This window comes from Ranitomeya imitator, chromosome 1 (genome assembly GCF_032444005.1).
Source record: "Ranitomeya imitator isolate aRanImi1 chromosome 1, aRanImi1.pri, whole genome shotgun sequence".
Taxonomy (NCBI): domain Eukaryota; kingdom Metazoa; phylum Chordata; class Amphibia; order Anura; family Dendrobatidae; genus Ranitomeya; species Ranitomeya imitator.
In genome coordinates this window covers 856,858,827-856,874,526 of record NC_091282.1, presented here as the reverse complement: position 1 = coordinate 856,874,526, position 15,700 = coordinate 856,858,827, and the positions used below count along the sequence as shown (strand labels likewise).

The following is a 15,700-nucleotide window of genomic DNA, read 5'->3' as shown; positions in this document are numbered from 1 at the left end:
CTGATTTGTTTGCTCGTATTAAAGGGGCTAGTTGGTTCACCAAGATAGATCTTCGAGGGGCGTATAATCTTGTGCGTATTAAACAAGGCGATGAATGGAAAACAGCATTTAATACGCCCGAGGGCCATTTTGAGTACCTGGTTATGCCATTCGGGCTTTCCAATGCTCCATCAGTATTTCAGTCCTTTATGCATGACATCTTCCGAGAGTACCTGGATAAATTCCTGATTGTGTATTTGGATGATATTTTGGTCTTTTCGGATGATTGGGAGTCTCATGTGAAGCAGGTCAGAATGGTGTTCCAGGTCCTTCGTGCGAATTCCTTGTTTGTGAAGGGGTCAAAGTGTCTCTTTGGAGTTCAGAAGGTTTCATTTTTGGGGTTCATTTTTTCCCCTTCTACTATCGAGATGGACCCTGTTAAAGTCCAGGCCATTTACGATTGGACTCAGCCGACATCTGTGAAGAGCCTGCAAAAGTTCCTGGGCTTTGCTAATTTTTATCAGCGCTTCATCGCTAATTTTTCTAGTGTTGCTAAACCGTTGACTGATTTGACCAAGAAGGGTGCTGATGTGGTCAATTGGTCTTCTGCAGCTGTAGAGGCTTTTCAGGAGTTGAAGCGTCGTTTTTCTTCTGCCCCTGTGTTGTGCCAGCCAGATGTTTCGCTCCCGTTTCAGGTTGAGGTTGATGCTTCTGAGATTGGAGCTGGGGCTGTTTTGTCGCAAAGAAGTTCTGATGGCTCGGTGATGAAGCCATGTGCTTTCTTTTCTAGAAAGTTTTCGCCTGCTGAGCGCAATTATGATGTTGGTAATCGAGAGTTGTTGGCCATGAAGTGGGCATTCGAGGAGTGGCGTCATTGGCTTGAAGGAGCCAAGCATCGCATGGTGGTCTTGACAGATCACAAGAATTTGACTTATCTTGAGTCTGCCAAACGGTTGAATCCGAGACAGGCTCGATGGTCATTATTTTTCTCCCGTTTTGATTTTGTGGTTTCGTACCTTCCGGGCTCTAAGAATGTGAAGGCTGATGCCCTGTCAAGGAGTTTTGTTAGATAGGAAGACGAAAAAAGCTTTGTTCCAGCTCCAAAATTTAAAATTTAAGTCCTTTATTAATGCATAGTAAAAGCATAAGCTGGAAAACTCTCCACAGCACAATAGGAAACGAGCTACGCGTTTCGATCCTTGCAGATCTTTGTCAGAGCTGTTTTTCTCAAGGAGTTTTGTGCCTGACTCTCCGGGTGTTCCTGAGCCGGCGGGTATTCTCAAAGAGGGGGTAATTTTGTCTGCCATCTCCCCTGATTTGCGGCGGGTGCTGCAAAAATTTTAGGCTGATAGACCTGACCGTTGCCCAGCAGAGAAACTGTTTGTCCCTGATAGATGGACTAGTAGAGTTATCTCTGAGATTCATTGTTCAGTGTTGGCTGGGCATCCTGGAATCTTTGGTACCAGAGATTTGGTGGCTAGATCCTTTTGGTGGCCGCCTTTGTCACAGCATGTGCGTTCTTTTGTGCAGTCCTGTGGGACTTGTGCTCGGGCTAAGCCCTGCTGTTCTCGTGCCAGTGGGTTGCTTTTGCCCTTGCTGGTCCCGAAGAGGCCCTGGACGCATATTTCTATGGATTTTATTTCGGATCTCCCCGTCTCTCAAAAGATGTCGGTCATTTGGGTGGTTTGTGATCGCTTTTCTAAGATGGTCCATTTGGTACCTTTGTCTAAATTGCCTTCCTCCTCTGATTTGGTGCCATTATTTTTCCAGCATGTGGTTCGTTTACATGGTATCCCGGAGAACATCGTTTCTGACAGAGGTTCCCAGTTTGTTTCGAGGTTTTGGCTATCTTTTTGTGCTAGGATGGGCATTGATTTGTCTTTTTCCTCGGCTTTCCATCCTCAGACAAATGGCCAAACCGAACGAACTAATCAGACTTTGGAAACATATCTGAGATGCTTTGTTTCTGCTGATCAGGATGATTGGGTGTCCTTTTTGCCGTTGGCTGAGTTCGCCCTTAATAATCGGGCCAGCTCGGCTACTTTGGTTTCGCCGTTTTTCTGCAATTCTGGTTTCCATCCGCGTTTCTCTTCAGGGCAGGTTGAGTCTTCGGACTGTCCTGGTGTGGATACGGTGGTGGATAGGTTGCAGCAGATTTGGACTCATGTGGTGGACAATTTGACATTGTCCCAGGAGAAGGCACAACGTTTCGCTAACCGCTGGTGCTGTGTGGGTCCCTGACTTCGTGTTGGGGATTTGGTTTGGTTGTCGTCTCGTTATGTTCCTATGAAGGTTTCCTCTCCTAAGTTTAAGCCTCGTTTCGTTGGTCCGTATAAGATTTCTGAGGTTATCAATCCTGTGTCATTTCGTTTGGCCCTTCCTGCTTCTTTTGCCATCCATAATGTGTTCCATAGGTCGTTATTGCGGAGATACGTGGCGCCTGTGGTTCCATCCGTTGATCCTCCTGCCCCAGTGTTAGTTGAGGGGGAGTTGGAGTATGTGGTGGAGAAGATTTTGGATTCTCGTATTTCGAGACGGAAACTCCAGTACCTGGTCAAGTGGAAGGGTTATGGTCAGGAAGATAATTCCTGGGTTTTTGCCTCTGATGTTCATGCTGCCGATCTGGTTCGTGCCTTTCATTTGGCTCATCCTGGTCGGCCTGGGGGCTCCGGTGAGGGTTCGGTGACCCCTCCTCAAGGGGGGGGTACTGTTGTGAATTCTGTTGTTGGGCTCCCTCCTGTGGTCATGAATGGTACTTCGGCTGGTTCTATCCATGGAATTCCTCTGGTGGCTGTGGGTGTTTCTGAGTTTCCTTCCACAGGTGACGAGGTTAATTCGTTAGCTGGCTGCTCTATTTAACTCCACTTAGATCTTTGCTCCATGCCACCTGTCAATGTTCCAGTATTGGTCTTGTTCACTCCTGGATCGTTCTTGTGACCTGTCTTCCCAGTAGAAGCTAAGTGCCTGCCTGTTTTTCTCTGGTTTGCTATTTTTCTGTCCAGCTTGCTATTTTGTTGTTGTCTTGCTTGCTGGAAGCTCTGGGACGCAGAGGGAGCGCCTCCGCACCGTGAGTCGGTGCGGAGGGTATTTTTGCGCCCTCTGCGTGGTCTTTTTGTAGGTTTTTGTGCTGACCGCAAAGCTACCTTTCCTATCCTCGGTCTGTTCAGTAAGTCGGGCCTCACTTTACTAAATCTATTTCATCTCTGTTTGTATTTTCATCTTTACTCACAGTCATTATATGTGGGGGGCTGCCTTTTCCTTTGGGGAATTTCTCTGAGGCAAGGTAGGCTTTATTTTTCTATCTTCAGGGCTAGCTAGTTTCTTAGGCTGTGCCGAGTTGCATAGGGAGCGTTAGGAGCAATCCACGGCTATTTCTAGTGTGTGTGTGATAGGATTAGGGATTGCGGTCAGCAGAGTTCCCACATCCCAGAGCTCGTCCTTTATTATCAGTAACTACCAGGTCATTCCGTGTGCTCTTAACCACCATGTCCATTATTGTCCTGACCACCAGGTCATAACAGGGTACTAGATCTGGCCTATGTTCATGTCTTGGGGGGCATTTAGGTGTAGATAAGACCCAAGAATGAATCCATCAGAGGTTTAACTGGTGTCACAGGGACATTGTTAATTTCTGCCAATCCTGCCCTACCTGTCAGCTAACTGCCCCCATATCCCACTTTCACAGTTCCCCTAGTTCCGTTACCCATAATCGAGGTCCAGTTTGACCGGATTGCCATGTACCTGGTTGGGCCCTTAGTTAAGTCTGCCAGGGGTCATCAATACATCCTGTGGTAATGGACTATGCTGCACGGTACCTGGAAGTGATACCACTGAGAAATTCCTCCGCCAAGAGTACAGCACGAGAGCTAGTCCATATTTTCTCCTGGATGGGTTTGCCGAAGGAGATCCAGATAGAGCAGGGGACATTGTTTATGTCCAAGGAAATGAGGGAGTTGTGCAAGGCTCTCCAGATTACCCAACTTAGGATGTCAGTGTACCATCCGCAGACAGACGGCCTAGTGGAGAGGTTCAATAAGACCTTAAAGTCCATGTTGAAGAAGGTCATGGAGAAGGATGGCCGAGACTGGGATTGCCTCCTACCATACCTACTGTTCTCCATCAGGGAAGTCCCACAGGCCTCTACGGAGTTCTCACCGTTCGAGCTGTTATACGGACGGCACCACCCGGGGATTTCTAGATGTTGCAAATGAGACTTGGGAAGCAGAAGTTACACCCCACCGGAGAATCATTAGGAAATGTGGCCCAAATGCAGGATTGAATCACAAGGGTGATGCTGATTGTGAAGGAGAGTCTCATTCAAGCACAAAAAGCCCAGGCGAGGGTCTTCAACCAGGCCGTGAGGCTGAGAAAATTTAGCTCTGGGAACTGGGTGCTTGTGTTGATCCCCACTGTGGAAAGCAAATTCTCTGCCAAGTGGCAAGGGCCATACAAGGTGCTCGAGAAGTTGAGTGATGTCAACTATAAGGTCCACTAACCAGGGAGAAGGAAGCCATACTAAGTATACCACATCAACCTGCTGAAACTGTGGCAGACAGGGATCCGATAGAATTAACGTGCCAAGGGACACATCCTGAAGCCAAGGTCGAAGATGTCACAGTGACATAGACACTGTCACAGGCCCAGAAACAACAGTGCCGTGAGCTGCTTCAGCAGGACCGAGAGTTGTTTTTGGAGTCACCAAGATGTACACAGGTGGTGGGGCACAAGATCCTGACTAAACCACATGTGAGAGTGCACCAAAGGCCGTATCGAATTCTTGAAGTTCGCCGCGAGGTGATCTCCCAGGAGGTGAAGAGAATGTTGAGCAGGGGTGTCATCGAGGAGTCAAAGAGTGGCTGGTCCAGCCCTATTGTCCTAGTGCCAAAGCCAAATGGAAATGATTACAGAAAGCTCAATGAGATATCCAAGTTCGACGCGTAGCCGATGCCCCGGGATGATGAGCTTATTGAGAGGTCCAGGGTGGTGATGTACCTTGTGGACCCTAGCCTAACGAAGAGATACTGGCAAATTCTCCTGTCTCCAAGGAGAAGATCGTCTTCTCTACACCTGATGGGTGCTTTCAATATACCCAGATACCGTTCGGACTACAAGGAGCCCCAGTTACCTTTCAGTGGGCTATGGACCGGACACTAGTCCCACACAAGAAGTACGCCGCCGCTTACTTGGATGACATCGTAATCTTCATCCCGGATTGGGAAGTCACCTGCAAAGGTGCAAGCAGTACTCGATGCACTAAGGAAAGCGGGGTTTATCATAAACCCAAAGAAGTGTGCCTTTCAGAAAGAGGAGGCGAAGTACTTGGGCTACATCATTGGAAGGGGTGAGATAAAGCTGCAAACAGACAGGGTGGAAGCAATCCAAAGGTGGCTACAGCCGGTCTCCAAAAAGCAGGTTAGGGCATTTCTGGGAATAGTGGGATATTATCGGCGATTTATTCCAAACTTCGCCATGATAGCTGCCCCCCTGACTGATCTTTTTAAGGGCACAAAGTCGACGATGGTCAAATGGTCCTCTGAAGCGGAGATGGCACTCCAGGAGTTGAAGCTCATCCTGTGCCGACAGCCAGTCTTTGTCGCACCAGACTTCACAAAGGAGTTTGTGCTCCAGACGGATGCCTCAGATGTCAGATTAGGAGCTGTGCTGTCCCAGGTAATAGATGGTGAGGAACACCTAGTCCTATACCTGAGTAGGAACCTCTCCACCTGTGAGAAGAACTATGCCATCGTGGAGAAAGAGTGCTTGGCTATCAAGAGGGCAATTGACACCCTAAGATAGTACCTGCTAGATAGAAGGTTCAGGCTAATATCTGATCATGCACCCCTGACATGGATAAGGGAAAAGAAGGGGAAGAATGCCCGGGTAATTAGGTTATTTCTGGCACTCCAGGACTTCACTTTCCATGTGAAGCACAGGCCAGGGAGGTTGTATGGGAATGCAAATGCCCTGTCCAGAGTCCCCCTGCTTAGCCAGTGAAGGTGCCAAAACCCCTGACTATGGGCAGAGGGGGGTAATATGTGACAGAGTCACTGGTGAAGTGATGGAGGGGAGATGCGTGTCACTGCGCATGATGGCATCAGTGATGTAAAACCAGAATAGTTTCCTCCAGCACTCTACGTGTTGGGTCAATTTACTGAAAGTTGTATTATGGGTTCGTTTTAGTAGACTTTTATAGAGCGGGAGGGAGAATTTCCACGCATTTCCATCTGCAGTGTCCTGACAGGACCTGTGAGATATCGAGAGCATGTGATCAGTCACATGACGGAGGAGTTACATGGTCAGGGCTTAAATGGCTGACTGCCAGAGCTTTTAGTGTGGGCCTGGAGAAAGAGCACTCCAGGGAAGTGTTTGCTAAATCTGAACCGTGGACACTGCTGCCTGTGAGTGGGCTGATCCCCACTAGGAAAAGGACTGTGTTTCTTTGTTTTGCTGTTTTGCCCAGAGGGCCATGTTTACTTTCCCAAACTTGGTTTATGCTGTCTACAATAAACCAAGCATTTTCTTAAAGAGACAGTGTTCTGTGTTCCGGTTATACCTCTGTGTCCAGATGAGTGAGCAGCTCTACCACAGGTTAATAAAAATATGACTTTTTTAATATATTGATTTGACAACAATTGTGTTCCTGACACACTTTTCTCTTTGGTCAAGCTGATATCTCTGCAACAGAGATGAGAAATAATTATGTTTTACTGAGATCTTCAGCCACATTATCAAAATGTGGCCAGGTTAGCATGTAAAAAATGGTGAAAGATCTATTTTCAGTTGAACTCCTAGCAATGATTGTGCGGGCACACCTGTGCCTGCATGATAACTTTGATGTACTGGTACGTCATATTGCCAAAACAAAAAAGTAGACCTATCAACAGACAAGCCTCTGAGTATTCATTGTCTGTATACAGTGTCTGCTGGCAATGAATACTGTCCAATACATGCTTTTTGCATGTATACTGATAATTTGCCTATTCTGTATCACATCCAGTAAGTATGATAATCATTACCTTCATAAGCAGAGCTGTCTCCTTTTCAGCAGTGTTTCTCCATAACCGTGTCAACTGATGGATTTCAGAGTTCAAGAACTGGTTCTGTATCTTGTAGGCATTAATGTCATCCTTGTGAAAGAACAAGAATTATTAAGTTTTTGCTTTCACCTACAGAAGAAACTCACATGTCACCGTATAAGAATGTATCTGTTTGCATACACCATTTTCTTACCATTAAGCTGTCAATCTTCCTATATTGCACTTGTAAGGTCTCAATTCCAATACTGCTTTTCTTATCTGAATCAGTCTGGCTGAGAAGCTGCTCATTCTGCTTCATGATAAATTGCTGCTTTGCATTGTTCTTTTCCATTAGCAGTTGTACATGTTCCTTCAGTTCACCAATTTGAAAATCCTTGAAACTAACACACTGTTCAAGGTCCTGTTTTTCCTGCTCAAGGGCCTCCACGCGTTGCTTAAAGTCCTCAATTTGTCTAACCTTATGTCGTATTAGCTCCAGTCTGTCTTTTTCCTCTGTAACACTCAAATAGTCATTGCATGCTCTTTTTTCCTCTTGAGCAGACTCAAGAGCACGGTGAAGTAGCTTCACAAGATCCTAGTGGAAACAATAGTGAAAATGTTACAGTTTTAGGTTTACTCACCTTATAATTAGCTCTGATCATTTCAAATATTTCCAAAGATTCAATTAAACATAAATCTATATTGTGCATTTATTTGATAATACATCTAATAATATCTACCTTTCAAATATTTTTCACCCAATCAATATAAAAAAAAAAATTATACCGTTTATTAACTCCTTTACCCCCGAAGGTGGTTTGCATGTTAATGACAGGCTAATTTTTACAATTCTGATCACTGTCCCTTTATGAGGTTATAACTCTGGAACGCTTCAATGGATTCCGGTGATTCTGAGAATGGTTTGATGATAGTTTGATAGTGGTAAGATTTCTTTGATATGACTTGCGTTTATTTGTGAAAAAAAAACGGAATCTTGGTGAAAATTTTCAAAAGTTTCCAATTTTCCAACTTTGAATTTTCATGCCCTTAAATCACAGAGATACAGTTAGGTCCATATATATTTGGACAGAGACAACATTTTTCTAATTTTGGTTATAGACATTACCACAATGAATTTTAAACAAAACAATTCAGATGCAGTTGAAGATCAGACTTTCAGCTTTCATTTGAGGGTATCCACATTAAAATTGGATGAAGGGTTTAGGAATTTCAGCTCCTTAACATGTGCCACCCTGTTTTTAAAGGGACCAAAAGTAATTGGACAATTGACTCCAAGGCTATTTCATGGACAGGTGTGGGCAATCCCTTCGCTATGTCATTCTCAATTAAGCAGATAAAAGGCCTGGAGTTGATTTGAGGTGTGGTGCTTGCATTTGGAAGGTTTTGCTGTGAAGTAAACATGCAGTCAAAGGAGCTCTCCATGCAGGTGAAACAAGCCATCCTTACGCTGCGAAAACAGAAAAAACCCTTCCGAGAAATTGCTACAATATTAGGAGTGGCAAAATCTACAGTATGGTACATCCCAAGAAAGAAAGAAAGCACTGGTGAACTCATCAATGCAAAAAGACCTGGGCGCCCACGGAAGACAACAGTGGTGGATGATCGCAGAATTATCTCCATGGTGAAGAGAAACCCCTTCACAACAGCCAACCAAGTGAACAACACTCTCCAGGAGGTAGGCGTATCAATATCCAAATCTACCATAAAGAGAAGACTGCATGAAAGTAAATACAGAGGGTTCACTGCACGGTGCAAGCCACTCATAAGCATCAAGAATAAAAAGGCTAGACTGGACTCTGCTAAAAAAAATCTAAAAAAGCTAGCACCGTTCTGGAAGAACATTCTTTGGACAGATGAAACCAAGATCAACTTCTACCAGAAAGATGGAAAGAGAAAAGTATGGAGAAGGCGTGGTACAGCTCATCATCCAGAGCATACCACATCATCTGTAAAACACGGCAGAGGCAGTGTGATGGCTTGGGCATGCATGGCTGCCAGTGCCACTGGGTCACTAGTGTTTATTGATGATGTGACACAGGACACAAGCAGCCAAATTAATTCTGAGGTATTCAGAGACATACTGTGTGCTCAGATCCAGCCAAATGCAACAAAACTGATTGGTCGTCGTTTCATACTACAGATGGACAATGACCCAAAACATAAAGCCAAGGCAAGCCAGGAGTTTATCAAAGCAAAGAAGTGGAATATTTTTGAATGGCCAAGTCAGTCATCTGATCTCAACCCAATTGAGCATGCATTTCACTTGTTAAAGACTAAACTTCAGACAGGAAGTCCCACAAACAAACAGCAGCTGAAAACCACTGTAGTGTAGGCCTGGCAGAGCATCAAAAAGGAGGAAACACAGCGTCTGGTGATGTCCATGAGTTCAAGACTTCAGGCAGTCATTGCCAACAAAGGGTTTTCAACCAAGTACTAAAAATGAACATTTTATTTAAAAATTATTGAATCTGTCCAATTACTTTTGGTCCTTTTAAAAACAGGGTGGCACATGCTAAGGAGCTGAAACTCCTAAACCCTTCATCCAATTTTAATGTGGATACCCTCAAATGAAAACTGAAATTTGAACTTCAACTGCATTGGAATTGTTTTGTTTAAAATTCATTGTGGTAATGTCTATAACCAAAATTAGAAAAATGTTGTCTCTGTCCAAATATATATGGACCTAACTGTATGTCACACAAAATACTTAGTAAGTAACATTTCCCACATGTCTACTTTACATCACCACAATTTTGGAACCAACTTTTTTTTTTGTTAGAAGTTATAAAGGTTAAAAGTTAATCAGTGATTTCTCATTTTTACAACACAATTATTTTTTAGGGACCTCATCACATTTGAAGTCACTTTGAGAGTTCTAGATGATAGAAAATACCAAAAAGTGACACCATTCTAAAAACTGCACCGCTCAAGGTGTTCAAAACCACATTCAAGAAGTTAATTAACCCTTCATGTGCTTCACAGGAATTTTTGAAATGTTTAAAAAAATTTACATTTACCTTTTTTCACAAAAAATTTAATTCAGACCCAATGTTTTTTTATTTTCCCAAGGGTAACAGGAGAAATTGGACAAATTGCACAACAACTTTGGGGTCCAGAGTGTGACGGGGTGTACGGCAGAGCAAGAAGGGACAACAGGCCAATGGATGATTCCACAGATTTATTATCAAGAACGCTGGAACAACACATGCAGGTAGATCTACAGAGTCCACAATTAGTCCAACGGAACAGGTTCGGGGGCACCTCCCGATAATCCTTGTGCCAGCTAACAAAGCAATAGTCCACACGAGTCCAAGGGATCCCAAAACAATCTCACGAACAACGAGATATGTCCTCAGCTCAAGTCTCGCCCCGTTCGCTTCCGCAGTCCCAGATGGGCTTGGGGTCTTGCCTCAGCTAAGAATCCCCACTCCTTCTCCTTCAAAGATCAACTCACATCTGATCTCAAAATAAGAATGGATTGTCTGAGCTCCTGGGATCCGCCCATGAAGGGGGGTAGGGGTCACACCTTCTATTCAATGGTTGGGTCCACCAGAAGATTCTAGACTGGTGGGCTCAGCTTAATCTATGTAGTATGTACATTTGACTAGCCACCTGCTGTGAGGAAGAATGGCTATTCCTCCACTAGTGATGTTGACAAAGCTTAATTACATTAGAGCTTAGGGCTGCAAGTATTGGGGGAAGGAGACATATTGTTACAGGTGAACTCCCAGCACAAGAAAATACATAAATTACAGCTAATAGAAACCAGAGAACAGTTACATACATCAAATGGCATATTATTCACATACAGGACAGGGCAAAAGTACATATCATGACAATCCCTTCCCCTCCCAATTTGTGTATGTACTAGGGACCTCTACAGGTCGCTGGTTAAGTACACACAGGCATGGCTGACCGGACTCAGGGCTCCTCTTGCCTGGACAGTCAATCTGCATTTTGGTGTTGGCTGCCTCTTCTATACTGTATGGTAAAGTTATAGGGCTGCAGAGCCAGGCTCCATCGTAGTAAGCGTCCATTGTCCCCAGAGACTCTGTTCAGCCAGATGAGGGGATTGTGATCAGTAACCACAGTGAATTCTCGTCCATACAGATACGGTCTCAGTTTCCTGAGGGCCCACACTACAGCCAGACATTCTTTTTCAACAGTTGCATAGGCCACTTCTCGGTCCAGCAATTTCCGGCTGAGGTAGGCAATGGGGTGCTCGTCCCCAGCTGCATTCACCTGGCTGAGTACAGCTCCCAGTCCATAAGCAGAGGCGTCGGTCTGCACAATGAATCTCCTCTTGTAGTCTGGAGCAGCCAGAACAGGGTCGCAGACCAGAGCGTCCTTCAGCCGGTTAAAAGCCTCATCACAGGCTGGAGTCCAGATCACCAGCTGGGGCATCATTTTCTTGGTCAGGTCGGTAAGAGGCTTGGCCACAGTGCTGAAATGAGAAACAAATTTTCGGTAATAACCGGCAGTGCCCAAAAAAGCCATAACTTGTTTCTTAGTTTGGGGTACAGGCCAGTCTCTAATAGCCTGGATTTTGGCAGGCTTAGGACGGAGCTTCCCTCCTCCCACTCTATGCCCTAGGTACTGGACTTCACCCATCCCCAATTGGCATTTATCTGGTCGAATGGTTAGGCCTGCTGCAAGAAGCAGGTCAAGAATAACGGCTACTTGTTTCAGATGTTCCTCCCACGTCTGGCTGAAGATGGCAATATCATCCAAGTAGGCACAAGCAAAGTCACCACATCCCTGGAGGATCTGGTCCACCATTCTCTGGAAGGTTGCAGGGGCAGTCTTCATTCCAAAGGGCATGTTTAGAAATTCATACAGACCAAATGGGGTTATAAAAGCGGACCGTTCTCTCCCTTCCTCCGTCAGAAGGATTTGCCATTATCCCTTACTGAGATCCAAGGTAGTGACATATCGGGACCCAGCCAGGCGGTCTAGAAGTTCGTCAATACGGGGCATTGGGTAAGGATCACTGACGGTATGGTCGTTTAGTCGTCGATAGTCCACACAAAACCGAGTACTCCCATCCTTCTTGGGTACTAACACCACAGGAGAGGCCCAAGGGCTATGGGAGGCCTGGATTACTCCAAACTGTAACATATCCTCCAGTTCGTGCTGCATGGTGTGTCGAACTGATTCAGGTACCCGGTAAGGAGCCTGTTGTATGGGACGGATACCCTGAGTGTCCACATGATGTTGGGTGACGGTGGTTCGACCTGGTTGGGATGAGAAAGCAGCCTGTCTCTGTTGAAGCACTCCCAGCATCTGTTTTTTTTCTGTAAGGAATCCAGGTGATCTCCCAGTGGAACCTGTTCCACAGTGGATGGGGCTCTCGCTGCTTCCAAGAGATCAGGTAGGGAGTCCTCATCCTCTTGACCATCTTCTGAAGCCAGCCGACAGCTTGCTATCACTGGAATGTTCCAGTCATGGTACTCCTTAATCATATTCACATGGACAGTCTTTTGTCTTAGCCCCTGATCATCTAAAGCAAGAAGATAATTGGTGTCATTTAGTTTTCTGAGAACCCGGAAGGGACCCTCCCATGTGGTTTGCAGTTTATTCTGCCGATGGGGAACAATCATTAAGACCTGTTGTCCTTCTACAAACTCCCGATAGCGTGCTTTACGGTCATACCATGTCTTCTGTCTGGTTTGAGCCATCCGCACATTGCTCTGGGCAAAACTAGCAAGTTGAGCCAGGGTTTCTTGCAGCTTTAGGACATAAGGGACAACAGGGGCTCCTGTATCCTCAACTTGCCCCTCCCAGTATTCCTTGAGCAGGGTTAAGGGCCCTCGGACCTTTCTTCCATAGAGTAGTTCAAAGGGGGAAAACCCAGTGGACTCCTGGGGAACTTCCCGATAGGCAAACAAGAGATGGGGTAGATACTTCTCCCAGTCTGAATCTCTGTCAGTGAAGGCCCTTAGCATATTCTTCAGAGTGCCATTGAATCGTTCACAAAGTCCATTTGTTTGGGGATGATACGGGGTCGTTCGGATTGCTCGTACTCCACAAGTGCGCCACATGCACTGGACCAGCTCTGACATGAACTGGGAGCCTTGGTCTGACAAGATCTCACTGGGGAATCCTACTCTGGTAAAAATGGTAACCAAGGCCTCGGCCACATTGGCTGCGGAAATACTTGACAATGCCACACAGAGTATGCTGGTTCTCCATATATGGGGGTAAACCACTGTTTGGGTAAATGACAGAGCTCAGAAGGGAAGGAGTGCCGTTTGACTTTTTCAACGCAAAATTGGCTGGAATTGAGATTGAATGCCATGTCGCGTTTGGAGAGCCCCTGATGTGGCTAAAAAGGGGAAACCCCCAACAAGTGACCCCATTTTGGAAAGTAGACCCCCCCAAGGAACTTATCTAGATGTGTGATGAGCACTTTGAACACTCAAGAAGTTTACAATGTTGAGCCATGAAAATAATAAAATCACATTTTCCTCACAAAAATGTTGTTTTAGCCCAAAATTTTGCATTTTCATAAGAGTAACAGAATAAATTGCACCATACAATTTGTTGTGCAACTTCTCCTGAGTACACCATTACCCCATATGTAGGGGAATACTACTTTTGAGGCACATTGCAAAGCTCAGAAGGGAAGAGGTGCCATATTTGAGTTCAGATTTTACTGGAATGGTTTGAGGGTGTAATGTCACATTGGCAGAACCCCTGAGGTGTCAGAACAAACCCCCTATATGTGAACTCATTTTACAAACAACACTCCCCAATGAATTCATCTAGGGGTGAAGTGATCACATTAACACCACATGTGCCTCACATAATTTAATACCACTGAGTGGTGAAGAAAGAATAAATTATATTTTTTACCACTAAAATGTTGCTTTAGCCCTAAGTTTTTAATTTTTCTAAGTGCTAATAGGAATTTGTTTTTACAACGAACCGAGGTCCATATTTTCATGAGTGTGCCAACATGTAATCGGGAAATATTTTTCAGGCACTGCGCAAAGCTCAGAAGGCAAGGAGCACCAGATTTGATTGTTATGGTTGCAGGTGCTATGACCCATTGCGAGAGCCCATGAGGTGCCAGAACAGCAGAACCCCCCCAAAAGTGACCCCATTTTACAAACAACACCTTTCAATGAATTCATCTAGGGTTGCAGTGATCATATTCACATCATGGGTGTGTCACAGAATTTTATACCATTGGGCACTAAAAACAAAATAACTATATTTTTACCACCAAAATTTTGTTTTAGCCAAAGATTTTATATTTTGACACAAAAAGTGGGTAAAAATGGCATAAACATTTTCCCACAATTTCTACTGAACGTAGCAATACCCAATATGTGGCTGTACAGTACTACTTGGCCATATGGTGAGACTCGGGAGGAACGGAGAGCTATTTGCCTCCTGGAGAACAGTTTGTGGACTCCATATACAGAGCCCCTAATTGCTAGAAGAGCAGAACCCAGCCTCAAGTGACCCCATATGGGAAACTATATGGGAATTTATCTACAGGTGTAGTGACGATTTTGACTCCATGAGTATTTTCCAGAAACAAACAGCAATGAATGTTGCCGAGTGAAAATTGCAAACTGCTGTTGTAGTGAGCAGTACGTTGTAGTGACCAGTACGCTGTAGTCACCAGTACGTTATGCCCAACCCATGCTTCTGGAGGCATGCACCTGTAAGTTAGGTGGGCTCTCATCGATTCAGAAATGCCAAACGTGGACGCTATATGTGGTTTGGGTACACTGTGGAGCTCAGGAAGGGGCTTTTTTATTTAGGAGCGGAGAATTTGCAGAATTTATTTTGGCGGGCGAGGAGTCATTTCGCTGTTCCAGTACCTTTGTGCTACCAGTAACGTGGAAGACCCCTATATTTCTGTTAACATATGGCAGATCTGAGTGAGGGCTTGCTTTTTTGTGGATTGAGTTGAAGCTTTTATTGGGAACATTTTACATAATGTTTGAGATCACGCTGACCACTTACTTTGACGTTTCCATCTAAATCTCTGAGTGAAGTGATTCAAATGAAACCCCTAAGGGATCCATTCACTATAGTGAGGCAGCAGAGTTACTCTGGACTCAGTCTGGCCTCTGTTCAGTGATTTCTTTTCAGAAGTGCACCAATCTGTGGCCGGCGGCACTTTCATGCAATCCTTAAAACACGGACACGGCAGGATCACAGGTCCTATGGAGTACACAGTGCCTCCACCTGCCTCACTATAGGGAATCTTCTGCCGGGTGCTTTGTCTGAATCATGTATTTCAGAGATTTACACAGAAACCCCGCTGTAAGCACTCAGTGCAAGATAAATGTGCGCCGAGCCTTACTGTGATCTATGGGAGGCAGAATGAAAAAAAATCAACAGCATGTGAAGAATTGGTTTTATTTATTTTTATGCCATTCCTCGTGCGGGATAAGTGATTAGGTGACTTTATTCTTCGGGTTGGTGTGATTACAGCAATACCAGATTTAGGCCTCTTTCACAAGTCCGTGTCTCTGGTACGTGTGGTGACAGTTTTCACATGTACCAGAGACACATACACACATAGACCCATTCAAGGAAACGGGTCTGTGCACGTCAATATGTTTTCACGGACTGTGTGTCCGAAGGCAAAACACACTGACATGTCCGTTTTTTAATGTCAGCACAGGCCGCAAAACATCCCGCACACATGCACACGGATAACA

At 45.0% G+C, this 15,700-nt stretch overlaps 1 protein-coding gene across 2 annotated transcripts in view; it reads right to left on the bottom strand.

The window, feature by feature from the left end:
* Nucleotides 1-15,700, bottom strand: part of TBC1D2 (TBC1 domain family member 2) — a 158,678-nt gene that overhangs the window by 69,187 nt on the left and 73,791 nt on the right. For both annotated transcript variants that reach the window (XM_069741882.1, XM_069741890.1), the window contains exons 7-8: nucleotides 7,210-7,590; nucleotides 6,996-7,106 (exon numbers count right to left, since the gene is read on the bottom strand). In XM_069741882.1, coding sequence (XP_069597983.1) covers nucleotides 6,996-7,106; nucleotides 7,210-7,590 — 492 coding nt within the window. The remainder of the gene's footprint in view (nucleotides 1-6,995; nucleotides 7,107-7,209; nucleotides 7,591-15,700) is intronic.